Source organism: Cetorhinus maximus, chromosome 16 (assembly GCF_964194155.1).
Source record: "Cetorhinus maximus chromosome 16, sCetMax3.hap1.1, whole genome shotgun sequence".
In the NCBI taxonomy this organism is placed as follows: domain Eukaryota; kingdom Metazoa; phylum Chordata; class Chondrichthyes; order Lamniformes; family Cetorhinidae; genus Cetorhinus; species Cetorhinus maximus.
Window position 1 is genome coordinate 40,417,131 of NC_135894.1, and position 23,916 is coordinate 40,441,046.

A 23,916-nucleotide genomic window follows, 5' to 3' on the forward strand; every position below is an offset into this window, starting at 1 on the left:
TATTATTTGCTAGTTTGCCCTCAAAGTTTATTTTCTCCCTCTCTTTCTTTTTTGGTAATATTTTGCTGGTTTTTAAAACTTTCCCAATCATCTGGTTTGCCACTAATCGTTGCCACATTGTATGTTTTTTCTTTCAGTTTAAAACTATCCTTCACTTCTTTGGTTAACCATGGTTTGTTTATCCCCTTCCTTGAATCCTTCTTCCTCACTGGGATATATTTTTGTTGAGCGTCATGAACCATTTTCTTAAACGCCTGCCATTGTTCATCAACCATCTTTTCTGCTAAACTCCTTTCCCAGTCCACTCCAGCCAACTGTGCCCTCATTCCTTTGTAATTACCCTTATTTAAGTTTAGCACAGTTGTTTCCGACCCAAGTTTTTCACTCTCAACCTGAATGGTAAATTCTACCATGTTATGGTCACTGTTTGAAAAGGGCACAGAGAGCGGCGGGGATTTCAGTTTGAAAAGGGTGCGGAAAGCAGCGGGGACTTCAGTATGGGTTACTTGCTGAGAGTCAGAGCAGCGTAGACCTGTGGGAGACAGTCGGGAGCTGAGCAGCGTGCTGTTTCACTGTTTCAGCTGCTGTGAGGCTGCAGTCCGGGAAAAAGAAAAAAAGCAACTGTGATGTCACAGGAAGCTATTAAGTTGATTGGCCAGTAAGTGCTCAGTCTAAGGGACAGTGTATGAGAAACCAGTTTAGGACAGGCGAGTTAAGGTGGATCTATAACAAAAAGAATTAAAATTTTATAATAAACCAAAATTTTAAAACTTTAAACTTAAGATCAAACAATAAAGATAACACAGCAATAAAAATAAAGTAATTTAAACAAACATCTAAAACACATACCTTGTAGTTAAGAAGCATATGACCTTTAGTTGTCAGTGGTACTGGCATTCAATAAACACAGTAAATTGTAGCATACATAGGAAGAAATTAATTAAAGTAAATTACCTAAATAACATAAGTTAGAATGGCAGGACAGGTGTTCATGTTGCAGCTGTGAGATGTGGGAGCTTTTGGACGCCGAGATGATCCATGACAAACCACGTCTGCAGGAAGTGTAAGCAACTTGAGGAATTCTGGATCAGGATGATTAATCTGGAAGCCGGAATGCAGACACTGCGCAACATAAGGGAGAGGGAGAAATACCTCGATACTTTGTTTCAGAAGACAGTCATACCTCTTAGCAGAGAGTCATCTGTTTTGGTCAGCGAGGAACAGGAGTTTGTGACTGCCAGTGAAGCAGGTAATGGGACTGAGGAGACCGTAGGGGAGGAGCCTCAGGCTCTTCAATTGTCAAACAGGTTTAAGGTGCTCACAACCTGTGTGGATGTAAGCGAAGTCTGCAAGGTGGATGAGCTGTCTGGCCATGGCACTATGGTACAGGAAGCGTTCAAGGCGGGGGAAGCAAAAAGGAATGTAGTTGTAGTAGGGAATAATATAGTGAGAGGGATTGACACTGTTCTCTACAGCAAAGAGCAAGAGTCCAGGCAGCTATGTTGCCTGCCTATTGCCAGGATTCGGGACATGTGCTCAGGGCTGGAGAGGAACTTGCAGTGGGAAGGGGAGGATCCAGTTGTCGTGGTCCATGTAGGTACCAATGACATAAGTAGAGCTAGGAAAGAGGTTCTGCAAAGTCAGTACGAGGAGCTAGGTACCAAATTAAATAATCTTTGGATTATTACCTGAGCCACATGCAAATTGGCATAGGGCAAATAAGATTAGAGGGGCAAATAAGATTAGAGAGACAAATGCATGGCTGAAAGACTGGTGTGGGAGAAGTAGGTTCCGGGTTGTGGTGCACTGACATCTGTACTGGGGAAAGTGGGGGCTGTACCGTTGGGGCGGTATACACCTGAACCATGCTGAAACCAGCGTCCTCGCAAATCGCATGACTGAGGAAGTAGAGAGGGCTTTAAACTAAACAAGAGGGGTGAGGGATCAAGCTTGGGTAGAGTTAGCAATTCAAGGTGTAGATTCAAGACAAGAGAACAAAATAGTAATACGAGAAATGAGGGTCAAAGAATGGCATGAAGGGACAGGGAGAAAAAAACCTAAGAATACATCAACAGTCAAGACTAAATGTTGCAAAGGTAACAAAAAGACAAAACTGAAGGCTCTCTATCTGAATGCACATAGCATTCATAACAAGTAAAGGAATTGATTGCCCACATTGAAGTAAATAAATATGATCTGATCGCAATTAGAGATGTGGCTGCAGGACGACAATGATTGGGTCCTTAATATTGAAGGGTACATGAAGAAAGGGGAAAGGGGACATTCAAGAAGAATAGGAAGTTAGGTAAAGGTGGAGGGATAGCACTGTTAATCAAAGAAGGCATTAGTGCAATCGTTAGAGATGACCTTAGCTCAGGAGATCAGGATGTAGAATCAGTTTGGGTGGAGCTGAGGAACAGTTGGGGGGAAAAAAGTCATTAATGGGAGTGGTCTACAGGCCCCCTAACAGTAGCCACAGTGTAGGACAAAGTATTCAAGACAAAGTATTGTGTGCTTGTGATAAAGGGACGGCAATAATCATGAGTGATTTTAACCTACACAAGCTGGAAATATCAGATTGGCAGTAGTAGCCTGGATGAGGAGTTCTTAGAATGCTTTTGAGAGAGTTTCTTTGAGCAGCATTGTTTGGAAACCAACCAGAGAGCAGGTTATATTAGATTTGGTATTGTGTAACGTGACAGGATTAATTAACAATCTCAGAGTAAAGGCACCTCTAGGTAGCAGCGACCACAATATGATTGAATTTTACATCCAGTATGAAAGGGAGAAGAGTGGGTCTAAGACTAGTATCTTAAACTTAAATAAGGGCAACTATATGGGGACGAAAGCTGAGCTTGCTGAAATGAACTGGGAAACCAGGCTAAAGGATAGATCAATAGAGAAACAGTGGCCGACATTTAAGGGGATATTCCAGAGTATTCAGAATAAGTACATTCCTACTATAAAGAAAAATTCTACGGGGAGGACCCACCATCCGTGGTTAAGGAAAGCATCAAACTTAAGGAAAAAGCTATACAACTCTGCCAAGATGCGTGACAGGACAAATGATTGGACAGAATATAAAGAATTGCAGAGAATGACTAAAAGGTTAATAAGGCGAAAGAAATGAGGGGAAGCGAGCGAGAAATGTAAAAACGGATAGCAAGAGCTTCTTCAGGTACTTACAAAAGAAAGGAGTAAGTAAAGTGAGTGTTGGTCATCTAGACAGTGAGAGTGGGGAGTTAATAGTTGATAATAAGGAAATGGCAGAAGAAATGAATAAATATTTTGCTCCTGTGTTTACTATAGAGGATACAAAAAACATTCCAGTAATAGCTTCAAATCAGGAAGTGAATGGGAGGAAAGAACTTGGTGGAATTGAAATCATTAGGGAAGCAGTACTGTGCAAATTGATGGAGCTGCAGGCTGGCAAGTCTCCGGGTCCCAATGGACTACATCCTAGGGTCTAAAAAGAGGTGGCTAATGAGGTAGTCGATGTGCTGATGTTAATTTTCCAAAATTCGCTAGATTCTGGAAAGGTTCCATCAGCTTGGAAAGTAGCAAATATAAACCCTCTATTCAGAAGGGAGGGAGGCAGAAAATAGGAAACGAGAGGCTAGTTAGTTTGACGTCTGCCGTGGGGAAGTTGTTAGAAATGCTCATTAAGGAGGTTAAAGCTGGGCACTTAGAAGAGCTCAAGAAAATTGGGAAGAGTCAGCATGGTTTTGTGAAAGGAAAGGTTTGTTTAACCAATTCATTGGAGTTTTTTGAAGGAATAACATACGCAGTGGTTAAAGGGGAGCCTGTAGACGTACTATACTTGGATTTCCAGAAGGCATTTGATAAGGTGCCACATCAAAGATTATTACAGAAAATTAAAGCGCATGGCGTAGTGGGTAACAAATTAGCATGGATAGAAGATTGGCTGGCTGGCAGAAAGCAGAGAGTATGCATAAATGGGTCTTTTTCAGATTGGCAGGATGTCGCGTCTCACAGGGTCTGTACTGGGGCCTCAACTTTTTACAATTTACATCAATGACTTAGATGAGGGGAGTAAAGACATGGTAGCTAAATTTGCAGGTGACACAAAGATAGGTAGGAAAGTATGTTGTGAAGAGGACATGAGGTTGAAGGTGGATATATATTGAATGACTGGGCAAAGATCTGGCAAATGGAGTTTAATGTGGGAAAATGTGAAGTTGTTCACTTTGCAGGAAGAACAAAAAAGCAGAGTACTACTTAACTGGAGAATAGCTGCATGATTCTGAAGTGCAGAGGGATCTAGGTGTTCTGGTACGAGTCACAAAAAGTTAGTACGCAGGTACAACAAGTAATTAAGAAGGCTAATGAAATGCTATCCTTTATTATGAGAGAGATTGAACATAAAAGTAAGGAAGTTATGCTTCAGTTATAGAGGGCATTGGTGAGACCGCACCTTGAATACTGTGTAGTAGTTTTAGTCTCCTTATTTAAGGAAGGATGTAAATGCACTATAAATGGAGGCGGTTCAAAGGAGGATTACTAGATTGATACCTGGAATGAGTGGCTTGTCTTATGAGGAAAGGTTGGACAGACTGGGCTTGTTTCCACTGGAATCTAGAAGACTGAGGGATGATTTGATTGAAGTGTACAAGATCCTGAACGGCCTTGACAAGGTGAACGTCGAAAGGATGTTTCCTCTTGTGGGCGAGTCCAGAGCTAGGGGGCACTGTTTTAAAATTAGGGGTCGCCTATTAGGACAGAGCTGAGGAGAAATTTTCTCTCGGTGGTGGGTGGGTGGGGGGGGGGGGGGGTTGTGCGACTTTGGAATTCTCTGCCTTAGAAGGGGAAGGCGGGGTCATTGAATATTTTTAAGGCAGAGATAGATTGATTCTTGTTAGGCAAGGGGATGAAAAGTTATTTGGGTTAGATGGGAATGTGGAAATCGAAACACAATAAGATCAGCCATGATCTTATTGAATGGCAGAGCAGGCGCGAGGGGCCGAATGGTCTACTCCTGTTCCTATTTCTTATGTTTCCTAGGGGATCTTTTACTCAGATCATTTATTAAACTTGCCTCATTACACATTACCACATCCAAAATAGCCTGATCCCTGGTTGGATCCACAACATATTGTTCTAGGAAACTGCCCCGAATACACTATGAATTCTTGCTCGTGGCTACCTCTGCCAATTTGATTTTTCCAATCTACATGAAGATTAAAGTCACCCATGATTAATGTACTGCCTTTTTTACATGCCCTCATTATCTCCTGATTTATTCTCTGTCCTATAGCTACTGTTAGGGGTCCTACAGACTACTCCCACCAGTGTCTTCTTCCCTTTGTTATTTCTTACCTCCACCCATATGGATTCTACATCTTCCGACCCAAGATCATTTCTTGCTATCGTACTTCTTCCATCTCATACCAACAAAGCTATCCCACCACCCTTTCCTTCAGAAAGTCACATACCCCTGAATATTTAATTCCCAGCTTTGATCTCCCTGTGACCATGCCTCGGTAATGGCAATAAGATTATACCCATTAACTTCTATTTGTGCCGTTAATTCATTTATTTTGTTCTGAATACTATGTGCATTTAAGTAAAGAACCACTAATTTTGCCTTTTTACCATTTTTTCCACCTTTGACCCTATTTGCTGCTTTTTAAAAAAGTTTAATGTCCCCTCCTGTCACGCTCTGGGTATCATGACCTAAATAGCTGCCCTGCAATGTTGCCATTTCCTTTTGATTTGTAAGCCTACATAACTCCTCTCCAGACTCCTTCCCCCCACTCCCCTCCCTCCCTCCCTCCTCCTCCTCTCTCTCTCTCTCTCTCTCTCCCCCCCCCATTTAGTTTAACGCCCTCTCTACAACCCTAGTTATTTAATTTGCCCACCAGAACAGCTCCCTTCTGGCCCAGTACTGGTGCCAGTGCCCCATGAACTGAAACCCATTCCTCCCACACCAGTCTTTGAGCCACACCTAACTCCTTGCAATTATTTACCCTATGCCAGTTTGCCTGTGGCTCAGGTAGTAAACCCGAGATTACCACCTTGGAAGTTCTGCTTAATTTAGCTTCTAACCGTTCAAATTCTTTCAACTGAACCTCCTTTCTAGTCCTATCAATGTCCTTGGTACCAACATGGACGAAGGCAACTGGATCCCTCCCCTCCCACTCCAAGTTCCTCTCCAGCCCTGAGGAGATGTCCTTAACCCTGGCACCGGGCAGGCAACTCTCAATCACGGCTGCAGAGAACAGTATCTATCGCCCTAATTATACTGTCCCCTACCACCACTAGGCTCCTATTTCTTCCCCCCACTTGAATGGCTCCTTGTACCATGGTCAGTTCGCTCATCCTCCCTGCAGTCCCCACTCTCGTCCACACAGCTTGCAAGAACCTCCTAACTGTTGGACAATTGCAGGGGGCTGAGGGTCATCAAACATACCCCCTGGGTCCTCATACCTGCCTCACCAGCAGTAACACCCTCTTGTCCCTGATCATAGATCAAGTTTGAATTACCTTTTCTGAGGGGTGTGGCTGCCTTCTGCAGCAAACTGTCCAGGTATCTTTCCCCCTCCCTGATGTGGCACAATGTCTGCAGCTCAGATTCTAGCTCCTTAACTTGGATCTGAAGTTCCTCGAGCTGCAAACACTTACTACAGATGTGCTTACTCTGGATCACCTTGGTGTCCAGCAGCTCTCACATGGTGCAACAGCAGAACAGAAAGCTTCCTTTCCCCAAGTTTCTCTTAAGCCCTAGCCCTTCTTTTGCTTTTCTTCTATCTCCTTTCATTCTTTCTTTGAGCTTATCTTGTCCAAGATCCAATTTATACTCTCTTGACCTAATTCTTATAAAACTGCTGACTACCCAATTTTCCTTTTTGGCTCCCAAAGCACCCCTAACCAAAGTTACAAACGAATCTTCTGTTACGAAACAAAAACAGAATTACCTAGAAAAACTCAGCAGGTCTGGCAGCATCGGTGGAGAAGAAAACAGTTGACGTTTCGAGTCCTCACGACCCTTCAGCAGAATCTGTTACGACCCTGTTAAGGACTGTTAACCTTTAAAGAAGAAATACGAACACCCAGCAATTAACTGACTGACAGAACTATGCTATAAGGGCAAGTAAGAAGTTGGGCGTTCAGTGGTGAATGGCTCACCACCTGACCGTCAAAGCCTTTCAACTGTCAACAAAGTGCAAGGCAGGATTGTGATGGTATCCCCTCCACTTGCAACATTGGGTGCAGTTCTAACACTCATAGAAACTATCAGTTTGATCAACACTCCATCCATTCCCTCCACTATTAACATAATGTGGCTGCAACCTGTAGTATGCGCAGCAACTCACCAAAACTTCTTGGCACACCTTCCAAGATGTGACCTCCATCATGTAAATGGGCAAGGACAGCAGGTGCTTTGGAACATCACCACTCTCATATTCCTCCCTGAGTCTCACACTACCCTTCCTTAGACCTATATTGTCTCCATTGTCAATGGATCAAAGACTTGGAATACTCTACCTAACAGTACTGTGGTACCTACCACCTTCACCACAAAGATTGCAGCAGTTTGAAAAAGCTGCCTGCCAACTAGAATGGGCACCAAACACTGGTATTGGCAGAGACATATCAAGAAGTGTGCCATCATTACCCCACCTGGCCTATACATGACTCCAGTTCCACACCAATGTGGCTGACTAAGGGACTGCCCTCTGAAGTAGTCTAGCAAGCCACTAATTTTCAATGAACCACTACTTGCAGCAGCTCAGGAAGATGGGTAACAAATGCTACCTTTGCCAATGAGGCCCACGCCCTTGGAATGATTTTTTTTTTAAAAAGCCTTCTTGAATCTTTCTTGTAATTTGCTGGTGGGATGAAAGATTGACATCCTGAGAGAAAAATAATACATTCAATAGTATTATTGATTGAAAGTATTAGTTTTTATTCATGAGTTGCCTTACAAAGCAGCAGCTGTATTAAATGTGGTAGTTTTGCTACTATTCCAAGTTACTGAGTAGATTAGGCAGAAGAAGTTCAAAGTTCTTGCTGCTGGTATATGTAATTTTCAAATGGCTGAAGATTACAAGATTGTTGGTATTGTTCAAGCTCCTTTGAGGAATGACAGATTTCTGCTGCTGGAAGAAAATGCAATCTGAAAACATACTTCAAAAAAGCACTCCTGACTCTCTCAATGTGGTTGCAATCACATCTAGCTTTGCTAACTATGTCACCAGCAAAACCTTTGCTCTCTCCCATCCTGGTCAGGGGATCCCTGACATGGCCTCCATCTATACTACCTCAAGCCCAAAGGATGTAGATTTGAGCATGCCTGGTTTAGACATCTGTCATCAGATTTGGCTGAACTATATCAAGCATTATCAGGCTTCGCTTTCCTCTACCAAAATCACCCGTTACAACAACAATCTTGTAACCTGATGCACTTTCTGATTAAATAAACTGAGATTGATAGGTTAGAACAGTCTTAAAATGCGTGATCTATATTTGTACTTTCACTTACGTACTTTTGGTATGTGTACAGTATTTTGAGGCCAAAGTACAGGAATGTGAGAGCACTGCAGTATTTACAGAATACTTTTGTGTTCTCATACTTAGGTTGCTAAATCCTGGTGTTCCTTCTCAAACAAAACTTACCCTCTTTTTTTAACATAATGAACTTGACCTCCTAAGTGTTGGTTTGCATCATGTATCACTGTATTAGAACCTGGTGTTTACACAACCTTTGAATCATTCAAAAGGTTGTAAGTCACATACCAAATCAATTTGCTATTTACCTCATCTCCACACATTTTTCTCAGATTTGTGTATTCAACTGAAGGTTGGACAAACTTGAAAATATTGCATATTTTAGTTTTCTGATCTGCTGCTCTGTACATTTCAGAATTTTAAATACACTTTCTCTCTAACACTTTCATTAATTTCCATTTCATTCATATTGGTTTTATCTTCATATTTAGTGCTCAATTGATTGCATTACCTCTGCAATATAAAAACAAAAACCTTCAGAACATTCCCATTTTCTCTCCATGTTCTTCCATTGAAGTCTTTCCAGTTATCCAAGTTTAGAGGGAAAAAGTCCAAGTTGTCAAAACACAGTGAAACACTACTCACCCACCTTTGCAATCAGAGAAACTTCTCCTTACCCCTCTACTTATTTGCTGGCCTTTTTCCAGCTCTGTCATGTAACCACATTTCTCCTAATAACAAGTGTAATTGTATTTGTTGTAAGTCTGTTATATATCTCACTAAATGCTTTTGAAAATCCATATAAACTGCATTCTCTAAATTTCTTTGGTTATTTCTTAACAGAATTTTAAAAGGTTGGTCAAGCGCAATTTTCCTTTTCTAATCCTTATTGATTGACCCTGATTAATTCTTATTTCTCTTGAGTGTATAGTAATTTTATCCTGTATTATAGATTCCAGGAGCCCACAAATCCAGCTTGGTTCTGCTGCAATATCTCCCAGCTGAATAATAATAATCGCTGATTGTTCCACTTCCATCTGGAATTATTCTATGATCCCAATATGCATCTCCTCTGTGAAAACTGAGGCAAAGTATTTATTTAGTGTCCCTGCCATAACTTAGTCCCTGCCCTAAACTTGCCTCTCTCATATCTTTCATGCTACTTATGTGCCACTTTCATGCCACTTACATTTTACTTATAGAAAACCTTTTGTTTGCCCTTTCTACTTTTTTTTCTTTATTTCCCCCTCAGCCGTACTAATCTTTTTTGTGGCTTTTATCATTTATTCTGTAAGTGTTAAATACTCCTGGTTGAAAACTTGATATAATCTTCCTATTCTTGTGTGAAATCATAATTTTCAATGCAGTTTTTTTCACTGGAATATACTTGATTTTGGACCCTTCTATCTCTTGTTTCAATATTTTCCATTCCTGATAAATGTTTCCATATGGCAGTTTACTTTCGATTAAACCTGGGCAAAGTTTTGCTAAAATTTGTTTTTTCACAAGCACCCCTGTTCCTTACTTCTCAGCTTTCTGTTCTCAATTACTTTAATTATATTCTGGTTCACAAACGCTCTCCTACCTTTTCATAACCTATTTATTGTTGTGCGCCATTTCAAACGTAGTTTCAGAACAGTGCATATAGACCTGAGAACAGGTAAACCTTCCTCTCCAGCTATGAAAGTTTTTAGTACGGAGCAGAAAATACTATTTGGACTTACAAATACAAACTTTTTCAAGATGCTCCATTAACCAAGTTTTCAGCCATTTGTCCTAATATCTCCTTTATGTTGCTTGGTCTCGACTGTTGTCTACTAACTACTGTAATATTTTGTTCTGTTTGTTGTTCAGCTGCAAGCTTAGTTGCTCGTGCATGTTCTGTGTCTCTATCTCAGTCTCCTCCCTATCTGTGAATGAGAATTAAATTTGCACTTAATTTCTGTCCTTTTTCACAGACACCCTGTAATACAACCTTAATTTAATTTTGAATATAGTGCATTTTAACTTTAACCAACTTAATACTTATAGTGTCTGAACGTTTTATAAGTCCTTAATTGTCAAATGAAGCTAATGTTAACTCGGTGGCCTCTGGTTACGTTTTGAAACAAAATCCAGATGTGCTAGGTGACAAGTTTACCACTCTGCATTCAGTAAGAAAGAACCTGTACAAATTTAGATAAATTGTGACCTATTTGTTGACTTTTAATTGTCTTTCTCTGAGCTGTAGCCTTGACAGCCTAGACCTACCAGTTCTTTTGAAGAATGCTGTTTCATATAGTATTGTTTTCTCCTCTTTTTTCCAGAGTTCAGGTTGACTGACACTTTTTCCATTTTTTCACATTTTAGGGAAATCTTAGGGTACTTCTTTTACAAATCCAAATATTACATAGAGTTCTCTGACACAAGTAAGCAGCAAATCTACTCAGATTCCTGGCAATGTTCGATAGCCAAAACAGGTCACTCTCAGATTTGGTGTATATGTGACTCCAATCGCACAATTTGTGCTTGACTATGAGTTCCCTCAATTCACCTAACTAACCACTAAATTGTTCAGAGTCAGCTAGTGGTGGACAATAAATGTAGTCTCAGCAGCATTTCCCTCACCTTGAGGAAAAAATATGTACATAGTTTATTTCATTTCATAAGCTGCTCCAAGTGCTTTACAGGAGTTTGGAAGACAGAAGTAGCAAGTGGGTGTTTTGTTGATTAGCATTTCTCAGTTACTGTCCTCAATGAAGTTTATAAATTGCCCTCTTTGTTGTAGCCAATTAAATGTTCTACCACTTGGTATCTTTCTAATTAGGTTGTGGGGGTGCGGTTTCAATATAATTTACAATAAAAGCAACCAATAATAGAGATACAGTTTTTTTAAAACAAGGCCTTGGATTTCTGGTCATTGGCAAAGCGACGATGCTCACTGCTGACCTCGAAGAAAGCTGTCCACCAAGATTTGCCAATCTCTGGCATGAAATTTCCTTTTCCCCACATTACTTTCATTCTGATGTTGGTTCAAGCGGATCACTGTCCAGCAATGGTGATGTCATCAATAGGCTAAGTAGCCAATCACGAACAGACGAGTGTACGAAATAGGAGCAGAACTAGGCCATCTGGCTGCTCAAGCCTGTTCCGCCATTCAATAAGATCATTGCTGATTTGTTTGTGTTTCGAATTCCACGCTCCCATCTACCCCCGATAACCTTAGATTATTGTTAGGCAAGGGAATCAATTTACTTCTACCTTAAAAATATTCAATGACCTTGCCTCCACCAAGGCAGAGTGTTCCAAAGTTGCAAAACCCTCTGAGAAAAAAGTCTGTTTTCACCTATGTCCTAAAAGGGCGACTCCTAACTTTAAAACAGTGCCCCCTAGTTCTGTGCTCACCAACAAGAGGAAACATCCTTTCCATGTCCACATTGTCAAGACCATTCAGGACCTTTTATACTTCAATCAAGTCACTCCTCATTCTTCTAAACTCCAGTGGAAACAAGCCCAGTCTGCCCAATCTTTCCTCATAAGACAACCCACTCAATCCAGGTATCCGTCTAGTAACCCTCCTACGAACTGCCCCCAACGCATTTACATCCTTCCTTAAATAAGAAGACAAAACTGCACACAGTATTCGAGATGCGGTGTGACCAAGTAAGGAGACCAAAACTGCACACCGTATTCGAGATGTGGTCTCACCAATGTCCTGTATAACTGAAGCATAACATCCTTTTATCTGATGGCTCTCCGCTTCTTCCTCGAACAGAGGCCCGATCAATCCCCATCCACCACTACTCTCCTCCGTCTGGCTGAACTTGTCCCCTCACTGAACAATTTCTCCTTAAACTCCTCTCACTTCCTCCAAATAAAAGGTGTGGCTATGGGTACCCACATGGGCCCCAGTTATGCCTGTCTCTTTATGGGTTATGTGGAACATTCCTTGTTCCAGTCCTACTCCGGCCCCCTCCCACAACTCTTTCTCCGGTACATCGATGATCGCTTTGGTGCTGCTTCATGCTCTCATCTGGACCTGGAAAAATTTATTAATTTTGCTTCCAATTTCCACCCCTCCATCATTTTCACATGGTCCATCTCTGACACTTCCTTGACCTCTCTGTCTCAATTTCTGGTGGTAGACTGCCCACCAATATTCATATATTCATTACAAGCCTACCGACTCCCACAGCTACCTCGACTACAGCTCCCCCCACCCCACCTCCACTAGGGCTATCTGTACCTTGCTTGTCCTGCTTTCTACCCTTAATGTCACCTATTAGCACATTCCTTAGATAATATCACCACCTTCAACACCTCTTTGTCCTTTTGTCTATGACATCTTTTGGCTATCTCCACCTATCACTGGCCCTCTATCCAGCTCTACCTGTGTCACCCCCCCCCCTTAAACCAACTTATATTTCACCTCTTTTCTATTTTTCCTTAGTTCTGTTGAAGAGTCATACGGACTCGAAATGTTAACTGTGTTCCTCTCCACAGCTGCTGTCAGACCTGCTGAGTTTTTCCAGGTATTTTTATTTTTGTTTTGGATTTCCAGCATCCGCAGTTTTTTGCTTTTATCCTTACTTTTATGTTCAATTCCTCTCGTAATAAGGGATAGCATTCCATTAGCCTTCTTAATTACTGCTGTACCTGCATACTAAATTTTTGTGACTCCTGCACTAGAACACCTAGATCCCTCTGCACCTCAGAATTCTGCAGCAGTTTTTCTTTTAAGTAGTACACTGCTTCTTTATTCTTCCTGCCAAAGTGAACAACTTTACGTTTTCCCACATTATACTCCGTCTGACATATTTTTGCCTACTAAATATATATCTGTCTCCAATCTCCTTATGTCCTCTTCACAATTTACTTTCCTACCTATCTTTGCGTCATCTGCAAATTTAGCTGCCATGCCCTCACTCACCTCATCTAAGTCATTGATATAAATTGTAAAAGTTGAGGCACCAGCACACATCCCTGCAGGACTCCACTCCTAACATCCTGCCAATCAGAAAAAGGCCCATTTATGTATAAGATAAAAGCATAATACGGTGGATGCTGGAAATCTGAAATAAAAACAGAAAATGCCGGAAAAACTCCGGGTCTGGTAGCATCTATGGAGAGAGAAACAGAGTAAACGTTTCAAGTCCGTATTACTCTTCTTCAGAGCCATTTGTACATATTCTGTTTTCTTCCAGCCAATCAATCTTCTATTCATGCTAATATATTACCCCATACACCATGTGCTTTAATTTTCTGCAATAACCTTTGATGTGGCACTTTATCAAATACCTTCTGGAAATCCAAGTCACAGTGCAGAATTCTCATTGACAGCAAACCAGGAAGTAAAAACCACTGACTAACCTTCAGTTTTTCATAATTTTACAGACAGCAAAATAAAGATTTGGCCATATATATGAAATTAAGGTAGAAACTGAAATATAAAACTTTAATTTAAAAATAACATTTTGAGAATCTATGGATTGTTTTTCTCATGGAGAAATTTGACATGCCACAAACATAGGATTAATTTTCTGGGCCACAGAGGTTAATCAACAGTAATTAAGAGCTTCTTATGTTGTTAAAAATCCAGTTACACCTGACTCAACTAGGCGTAACTTTCAAGTGTTTTTGCATGGTGACTAATAGCATAAAAGTGGAACCTCTCATCAATTCAGATGATGTCAGAAGATTTCAACTTGCAGGCACTTCAACCGGACATCCTGAGGAACAGGAAATCACTGACAGCATCTTCAGCATTTTCACGTTTAACTGTTTAGCGCACACCAGAAGTTGCTGTCATTTTCACAATTGCAATGACAGCGAATGCTGATAGCTTCACTATCACTATGCCCAGAAAATCTGAGCCAATAAATACATAACATTTGGGTTGTAAAGAAAGCACACTAAAGATGCCCTAAAATCTATGTTAAACACCTGTTATGGATAGGAGGGAGAGAGGCAAACTGCACAGATTTCCTCTTACCATCTGTCTGTAAGCAGAAAATGTTTTGAATTATTTTTAAAGTATACAATGACATATTTTTACAAGCCCTCAATTTGTGTGAACCAATTTACTAATAACCCTCAGCAAAGCCGCGTTATGGTTTACTCAAAAGGTTAGTTTATTTCACATTCAAAAACGCAGGGGAGGAGTGTCAGCAACTTCTCACTTCACTCCACCCCAGCACGCCTGCGCGTGCACACACGCACAATGGGGGAAATAGAAAAAAAGGAGTTTTACAGTACAAGGACCATAAAAATGAATATTAGTTCACTTGATTTCCAGCGCCCAATGAGGAATTATTTCACATAGGATTCCGAGGTCAGCTGACTGAAGACAGGAGTTGTCGGGTTCACTTTGCAGTTGGTGCAGATGAAGTGGGTGCACAGAGACTGGGTCAGTTCTGCAGGTAATGGTAGGAAATCTTCCAGCAGAGACAGGCTTGGAGGAGCTGAGAGATGGTAACCAACTGCTTGCTCAACCAGGCGGCTGGAGTCATTGCCAGTTGATGTTAAAGCAGCAGTCTGAGCATGTCCCAGTTCTCAAAGGTATATAGAGATTTCAAGATGGTCACTCGGGTCATGTGACTTCCAAAAGGAATGTTTATCCAATGTCTGGAACTGGCTTTGATTTCAGGATTGATAATGTCCCAGTTGTTAGTTGTTGAAAGAGTTACCATCCATACTGAAGGTCTGGTGTTGGGAAACCATTGTCTAGGCAGACCCACTGACTCCACTAGCAAGGTGAGCTTATCAGATGCAAATGATGTCCCTTTGGTTCCCTTTTGAAATGGACCTGGACACTCCCAGATGTGATATGAATCTGGCAGCTCTGCAAGCATAAGTTTCAATGTGCATGTCTCCTGCTTTTTGTGATTACAAAGGGTCTGTACAATGAGGTATGAGGTACCACTAGCTGAGGAAAGAATTCTTTTGTTCTTTTGTTCCTGGGTCCCAGAGAGAGAACCAACCCTGTGGTCATGTGGCTTGAAGCATCCATCTTTTTGGTTCAGCGGGAAATCCATTTTTTAAAAAATAGCAAAAAGAATAAAGTTCTGGAATTCTTTTCATGTTCCAGGGACCCAACAACACCTACATGTGCACTTTCCTTTTGGCAATTTAACTGCTTTTTATTGAAAGGTCACCAACTTTCTTTATGTATTTGGGCATCATCCTATTTCCAGATCAATTGCTTTTGTTTCTTGCAGTTTTTGTCAGAATCAGCTTAATTTGATATTTAGAATCCAAAAGGCAAAAGAAGAAATCCTTTAAAGACTGAATTGCTAGTAGGTCACACAGCTAAAAATGCCTTTTTTTTTTGCATTTGCCAAATTCAACAAATAATTTCATTGTACATTTTAATTCCCTGTGAAAGTGGATGAATAATTTTGCTTGTGTGAATCACTTAGAAAACAATTCTCTAATATCACAAAGTCCCAGTCACGGTTGATAGTATTTCTCAGCCAGTCTTTGAAATCATTTTTATTGGAGTCTTCAAAACAAATCGATCTGGTATCTCTACAGGACTTAAGTCAGATAGTTTCCATAGCTAATAAGGAAAAGAAGCAAAGCTCTGCATATAAAGATTGATTGTAGTATAATACAAGAATTGTGAACCATTACTTTGTTGTATGAGGTGCTAGTAAAGATTAACCATTGTAAAAGTATATGTTATATTGCTATTAGTTGCCCATTTTATTGCTGTTTAATACATTTATCAGTTAAAGTGAGATTTAGCATAGTATTATTTTGTTCCCTTGGAAGGCTAGAAGTATCCTGTGAAGGCATAGGACAGAATCACTAACCGCGCAATTTGTAAAGGCGACTGTTTCTTAGAACTTTACAAAATTTTATCTCGTGACCAGCCATATTATAGACTGTTTCAAATTGTGATCAAACTCTATCTGTTATTGCCAGGAGCAAGTTAAAACAGCTCAAATGAATCATAATGATCATATTCCAAAGCTATTCAACATTTTAATTAGACTGACCTATTGTACACATTTATTCAGCTGCTGGGATAGCTTGGATTTTCAGAAGGAAATTATTTCATAGAAGCCTATATGCTAGCCCAATAAAGAAAATGAAGACTCGTAAAATTATTGTATATACTTGCATATAATTTTAGGTTAAAGAGGGTTGATAAAGTGGGGCACTTGTTACACAAATCATTGTGGTAGATGATATCATAGCTCACTTTACAGAGTGTGCCCATCTACTCTGATCCTAGTCCTGTGCTCCTATCTCTTGCAGCCTCTCTGGTGTACTAAAGAAGGAGAGGTGGAAAAGCTCCAGCTTTGAAGGCTATAATACCAAATGAAATACTTTTTGTTCAGTCATAGAGGTTAGAATATTGTGCTGCAGTGAAGTTATCATATTTTCAGATACTGTTAAATCGGAAGAATTCAAAAACTTCACTGAGTCTTGTGTTCCTGTATATCATTCACCTATTTGGGGGGATTGGAAATGGAGTAGCGTATCAGTTCAGTGTATCAAGAAGTTTTTTTATGTTACTCTTCTGCAGGAATTTATTTTGATTTTAAGCAATTTAATATAACTTTGAATAGTACAGTTGTGATCCTAAATGCTTTGCACTTACATTTTGCTTCATTAGTGTTTGTCTTAGTGCAAGAGGTTGCTTATAATGTACTTTAGTGTAAGATTTACATTGGGCGTAATTTTACGCCCCCATCAAGGCGGGGGCGGGGCCGTCAAATGCGGCGAGCCATTCAAAAGTCAATTGACTTCGACGAGTCTGTCAAATCCTGCCGGCGTAAAATTCCACCCATTGTTTTGTTTGGATAAGGCACTTCATGAGGTTTATCTTCCCTTGAAAAAGTCCAACCTGAATTTCTGCTGTCTGGGGAAAATCACAGTACTGATGTATTTCCCACTTTTTCAAAATAAGTTGGAAGGAAATATACCTGGTTGATTAAGGCATAAGCGCTCTGTAGGCAGGATAAAACACCTTTGTTCACCTGGGTAGTTTAATTTTAGAAGACTAGGTAGCTCCATTATTAACCAACTATTCGTAAACTGGTTAGCAAATTGCATGCTTTGTTACGCCCTAGGAACGTTGAACCCACTGGACAAAATTAAAGCTGTAACCACTTCTTTGGGTCAAAATGTCCCTGGATGTTTCTTCACAAGATGTTGGGAATATTCTGTTTGTGTGTGAATTGAACAGAAAGAAATCTAACATTTATCATCTGTTGCACTGCAGTGTCTGGTCTTAAGTAAATACTGGATGGTACTACAAATGTCACAGTTGGTGTTTCGTGAATGAATTACAGAATTATTTTTAATACGAAATGAACATTCTATTATTTAATGGCCTTTATACACAAGCACTTAAACAATGGATTTGCAAAGAAACATTTCAGTTTTCTGCTACAGTGTTTCTCATGATGCAGCAATTGTATCTCATGATGGTGGTGCAACACATTGGAGCAATAACACACTGTGCCACTGAATAGGATGCAAGTCTGTGCTTAAAATTCCCTTCAAATAGTCTTAACATGCTATAGAGAAAGGTGCCAGGCATAGGCCAGAACATTCCTATAGTGATGGGAAGAACATTTCTGGCAGTACCACTCTGTCTTCTAGGATGTGCAAATTTATGGACCTCTGAGAAGACATGAGTGACATTGGAACAGGTGTCCTGTTTGCCCCTCCCTGTGGGCATTGGCATGTGGAATTAAATAGAAGTGTTATGGGACAAATGTAAAGTTTAAATTATTATATAGTATGTTCTGTTTTTGACTGCTAACTCTGAGATATGCATAATTCTAACCTTTTTTGTATTTGTAGTCACTACATGCGACAGATACTAGAAGCACTACGCTATTGTCATGACAATAATATCATTCATCGCGATGTGAAGGTAAGTTAATTGACTGATGCTATTCTGTTTGCAGAAAAAGCACTGAGCTGAGCCACATTCAAGGGAAAGTATAAATAAGTTATCTCAAAAATGAAACTATTTTGCATAAAGATTTGCAAGTCAAATCTAAAATGTCTGCACATTGTATATTAACTAAACTGAGTAGAAAAATAGGTAACCACTTATAGGATCTCAAGTGGAATTCTCTTTGTGGACAGAGACTAATTTCTCCTGTGTTGCAAGATTTGTTATATGGGTATCAAAGTCCTGTTGAGCTCGCATTACCAGAACTCTGCTGCGCTAAACACCACTGCAGCTGAATAAACTTATATGTTGTTTGATGCTGATTTGGTACTTGCACTAAATGCTATTGGGGTGACCTAAGCATACCAGTGGTTTTAGCATGATGTACATCTATATTGCAGTGCCGATTGTACTTATAAATCAAAACAAATTTTGGCTCATTACATATGTAAATCTCATCATGTGAATTGCTAAGATAAAAGCAAAATACTGCAGATGCTGGAAATCTGAATTAAAGACAGAAAATACTGGAAAAACTCAGCAGGTCTGACAGCATCTGTGAAGAGAGAAACAGTTAACATTTTGAGTCCATACAATAAATGTGATAAAATTTGTACTGTTTAAGAGGAGTGGAGCAGGTGAAGCTGGATAGAAGGTCAGTGATAGGTGGGGACACAGAAGAGATTGCTAAAGATTGGCAAAGGGAGTGTTAATGGTAGTGGTATGGGCTAAAGAAAGTGCTGATAGTGGCATAAAGGTAAGAAAGCAGAATGTGAGAATAGCAGAACAGGGTCAGCACTCTGAAAGAACAACATGGAACAAGTAACAGGTGGCCTTTTGGGGGTGGGGTTGAAGGTGGTTAGGGAAAAAGGACAGAAAAAGGGATAATAGAGATCAATGAATAAGAATAAAAGTGAATAAATAAAAAATAAATTTTTTAAAAGGGGTGAAGATAGAGGAGAGAGTTCACGGTCTGAAGTTGTTGAACTCAATGTTACGTCCAGAAGGCTGTAAAGTGCCCAATTGGAAGATGAGATGCTGTTCCTCCGGTTTGCGTTGGGCTTCACTGGAATATTGCAGCAGGCCAAGGAAGGGCATGAGAACAGGATGGTGTGTTGAAATGGCAAGCGACAGAAATCTGGAACCAGTGCAGCCCCCTCTACATTGTGGAGACCAAACGCAGACTTGGTGCTCGCTTTGTGGAACACCTTTGGTCTGTCCACAAACATGAGCCAGACCTCCCTGTCACTTGCCGCCATCCTCCTACCCGACTCCCAAAAGGGCCATCTGTCACTTGTTCTTATGTTTTGCTTTCACAGAGTGCTGACCCTTGTTCTGCTATTCACACATTTTGTTTTCTTACTTTTATGCCACTATCAGCACCTCCTTTAGCCCTTACCACTAGCATTAACACAGCCTTTGTCTTGTGTTCATGACATCTTTGTCAATCTCTCCTCAGCCCCCACCCATCGCTGACCTTCTATCCAGCTTCACCTGCTCCACCCCTCTTAAATAGTATAAATTTAATCACATTTCTACTTGTTAGCTTTGAAGAAAAGCCAAACTGACTCGAAACGTTAACTCTGTTTCTCTCTCCACAGATGCTGTCAGACCTGAGTATTTCCAGCATTTTCTGGTTGTATATGTGAATTGCTTTTGGACTGAAATCAACAAATGAGACCAATTTTGCTGAAGATGGCTTGGAGGAACCTGGATCAGTGTTACTTGGAAGTATAAGCTATCTGTCATTCCCAAAACCATATCAATATAGATCAGTCATGATCTTATTGAATTGCAAAACAGGCTTGAGGGATTGAATGATCTACTCGTACCTCTCTTTCTAAATGGGTTATTGTATCCTCACCTAGAAGTGCGAGGAGTTCATGGATTTTTTCATCACCAAGAAAGGGACCATTCATTCACCTGCACTTTTTTTTCCCAGCCCACTCTGACCCACAAAGCCAAACCTTCCCCTCAGACCATTTCTTACCCTATACGCTTGTTTCTGTCTAGCTTCTCTTCTATCTGTTCCATCCATGACTTCTCTAAGCTTTCATCTTGTCTATGAGATATGCTGCTCCCACTTTCAACTCCAGTCGCACTAAACTCTTGACAAACCATTTTCCCCTCACGGCCCTCATGATAGAAGATATTGTAAATGGTTCCCACTCCTCAGGCATCGCCCATCTTTTTCATAAATCCAGCCTTGATCTTCTGCTGTTGCTAACTACTGTCCATCTCTAACTTCCCTTTTCTCTCCAGAGTCCTTGAATGAGTTGCCTCTCAAATCTGTGTTCATTTCTCCCGACAACGATTTGAATCAATCCAATCAGGCTTTCCACCCTTCCCACATCACAGAAACAGATACAACCAAGGTTGTGAATAATGTTTTTGCTGTAACCGACTATTGCATTATCTCCCCACCGCATTCTTCTGGACTTCCTCATAGCTGTCAACACCATCTTACTTCTGTTTTTCTGCTCGGTGCCACTGGTTTACATGATCCCACTCCCATTTATGTGAAAGTTGTCAGAGCATCCCTAGTAATGACTTATTCGCCTAACAGCACACCATCTCCTCTGAAGTTCCCTCAGACCCATATTTATCCCTGACAGTCCATATCTACATGCTGCCCTTGGCAATGTCATGCCATGAGGTTAGCATACACATGAAATCCAAATCTACCTCCCCGCCTTCTCTCTCAGATCTTCTATGACCTCTGCCCTATCAGACTTCTAGTCCAACATCCAGCCTTGGATTACTATAACTTTCTCCAGTTAAACGTTAGGCTTTGCCTTTGGTTCCTGCTACAAACTCTCTACTCTCATCACCAACTTGGCGAACTAAAATGCTTACAACTACAATATTCTGTTTGACTGTGAGCAGATCATCCAACCTCATATACCCCCCACAAAAGGCTATCTATTTCTACCTCTGCCATCACTAGCCTCTTGCCACCCCCTCCCCGCCCAACTCAGCCCTTCTATCGCCAAAATTTCATAAGTGTAATCATCTCCAACCTCGATTACTGGAGTTCCCTGCCCAGCCTCCAATTTTCCATCCTTGGTAAAAACAATTCATCCAAAACTCTGCCTCATGTATTCAACACCAGTCCTGCTCATCTTATACTACTGTTCTTGCTAAGTTACATTACAGATGTGGCTACAAGATGACCAAGGCTAGGACCTGAATATTCAAGGGTACATGACAAGTCAGAAGGTCAAGAAGCTAGGAAAAGTTGGTCGGATGGCTCTGTTACTTAAGGATGATTTGAGTACAATAGTGAGAGATGGCCTTATTTCTAAAGATCAAGCTGTAGGATCAATTTATGCAGTGGTAAGAAATAGCAAAGTTAAGAAATCACTTGTGGGAGTAATTTAGAGGTCCCCTAACAGTAACTAAACTGTAGGATGGGGTACACAGGAAAAAATAACGGGGCCTTGTTAGAAAGATACGCTAATAACCATGGGTGATTTTAATCTACATATAGATGGACAAATCAGATTGGCAAAGGTAGTCAGGAAGATGAGTTCAAAGAGTGTTTCTGGGACACTTTCTTAGAATAGTACATTCTAGAGTCAACCAGGAGAGCAGGCTATTCTAGACCTGGTAATATGCAATGAGGCAGGATTAATTAATGACCTCATAGTAAAAGAGCCCCTAGGTAGCAGTGATCATAACGTGATTTAATTTTGCATTCAGTTTGACAGCAAGAAGAGTGAGCCTAAGACTAGTGTTTTGAACTTAAATAGGGGCAATTACAAAGGTATGCAGACACAGCTGGCTAAAGTGAACTGGGAAATTAGGTTGGTAGAGATGCAGTGGCAGACATTTAAGGAAATATTTCGTAACATTCAGCAAAAATAATTCCAGTGAGAGAGAAATACTCTAAGAAAAGGATGCATCATCCGTAGCTAACTCAGAAAGTTAAAGATGGTATCAATCTGAAAGAAAAAGCATACAATTCTGCGAAGATTAGCAACAAGTCAGTGTTACGACAGGGATGGGAGGAGTGAGCGAATTATCAAGCCCCAATACTCAGCAGGCCGGACCATTAATTTAAATGTTTAATTTTCTCACCGAAATGGCTAATTGTGTACCGATACCTCTAGTACCCAGAAGAGAAGCAACTTTGACCAGGCTTCTTTCAAAACTCAGAATGGTTAATTTATTTTAAAACAAAACTTCTTTTACCAAGTTGCAACTACACACAATTGTAGTTGGGAAGTTTAACTATTTATCTCTTCCTGAAGAATTTCCCCAGCACGCATGCGTGCACGGACAGCCAAAAGACAAACCAATAGCGTGTCTCTGCAGAGGCGGGCTTTGGAGGATGGCGTTATAAAATAAAGGATAAAGTCCAAAGGGCCTCGCGCTGTTGAGCTGGAGTTCACTCGTGTGAAGACAGGCCGCTGATCCCGCTGGATGCCTGGATGTTCTCACCACTGGTCTCAGCTTTGCAGGTCCAAATGCAGGCTAGTTACACTCGGAAGCGGGTTCTCTGGCTACAGGTTGATAGCCACATGCAATTTTAGGCAAGGTAGGGAGAGGGAGCTAGTCAAGGCAGCCTTCTTTCCTCAGATTGTTCTCCAACAAGACTGCTTTCAAAACAAGCAGATTCACAATTTTTTTTCCGCTCTCCCATGTGATTGCCTTTTTGTCTCCCAGTTTTTCATTATTTAAAGCTCTTTGCAGCTCAACACCAACAAACAACTCCTTCTCAAGTACCATATAGGTCAGGTGATTTCTTGGAAGAGACCTGCTTGTTCTCAGTTCCAAGGTGAACTTATGACCTTTTTAAAAAAAATCCCAGGTGAGCAACCACATGCCCAGATCATGCCAATCCTTCCACTTTGTAAAAGAAAACTTCAGTCCCGAGATGCTAACACAGAAGATTGGACAGAATATAAAACCCAGCAAACAATGACTAAAAAAGTAATGAGGAAGAAATTAGAGTTGAGAGAAAGCTAGCTAGAAGTATAAAAACAGCTAGTAGGAGCTTCTACACGTATTTTAAAAGGAAAAGAGTAACTAAAGTGAGCATTGGTCCTCTAGAAAGAATAAGGGGAGTTAATAATGGGAGATAGGAAATAACGGAGTGTTGAACAGAGATTTTATGTCTGTCTTCACTGTAGAAGACACAAATAATTTGAAATACTTGTAACTAAAGAGGTAAAAGTGAGGGAGGAAGTTAAAGCAATTACAATCAACAGGGAAAGGGTGCTGAGAAAACTATTAGAACTAAAGGTTGACAAGTCCCCAGGACTTGATGGACTTCATCCTAGGGTCCTAAAAATGGTGGCTGCTGAGATTGTAGATGCATTGGTTGTAATTTTTCAAAATTCCCTAGATTCAGAAATGTTCCTGTCAGATTGGAAAATAGCGAATGTAACACCTTTATTCAAGAAAGGAAGGAGACAGAAAGCAGGAAACTACAGGCCAGTTAGCCTAACATGTATCATAGGGACAATACTAGCACCAAATGGAGGTTATAGCAGGCCACTTCGAAAATTTTAATGCATTAATGCAGAATCAACGTGGTTTTGTGAAAA

At 40.6% G+C, this 23,916-nt stretch overlaps 1 protein-coding gene across 5 annotated transcripts in view; it reads left to right on the forward strand.

Moving 5' to 3' along the window:
- Positions 1–23,916, forward strand: part of caska (calcium/calmodulin-dependent serine protein kinase a) — a 515,992-nt gene that overhangs the window by 190,954 nt on the left and 301,122 nt on the right. For all 5 annotated transcript variants that reach the window (XM_078559724.1, XM_078559725.1, XM_078559726.1 and 2 more), the window contains exon 5: positions 18,268–18,340. In XM_078559724.1, coding sequence (XP_078415850.1) covers positions 18,268–18,340 — 73 coding nt within the window. The remainder of the gene's footprint in view (positions 1–18,267; positions 18,341–23,916) is intronic.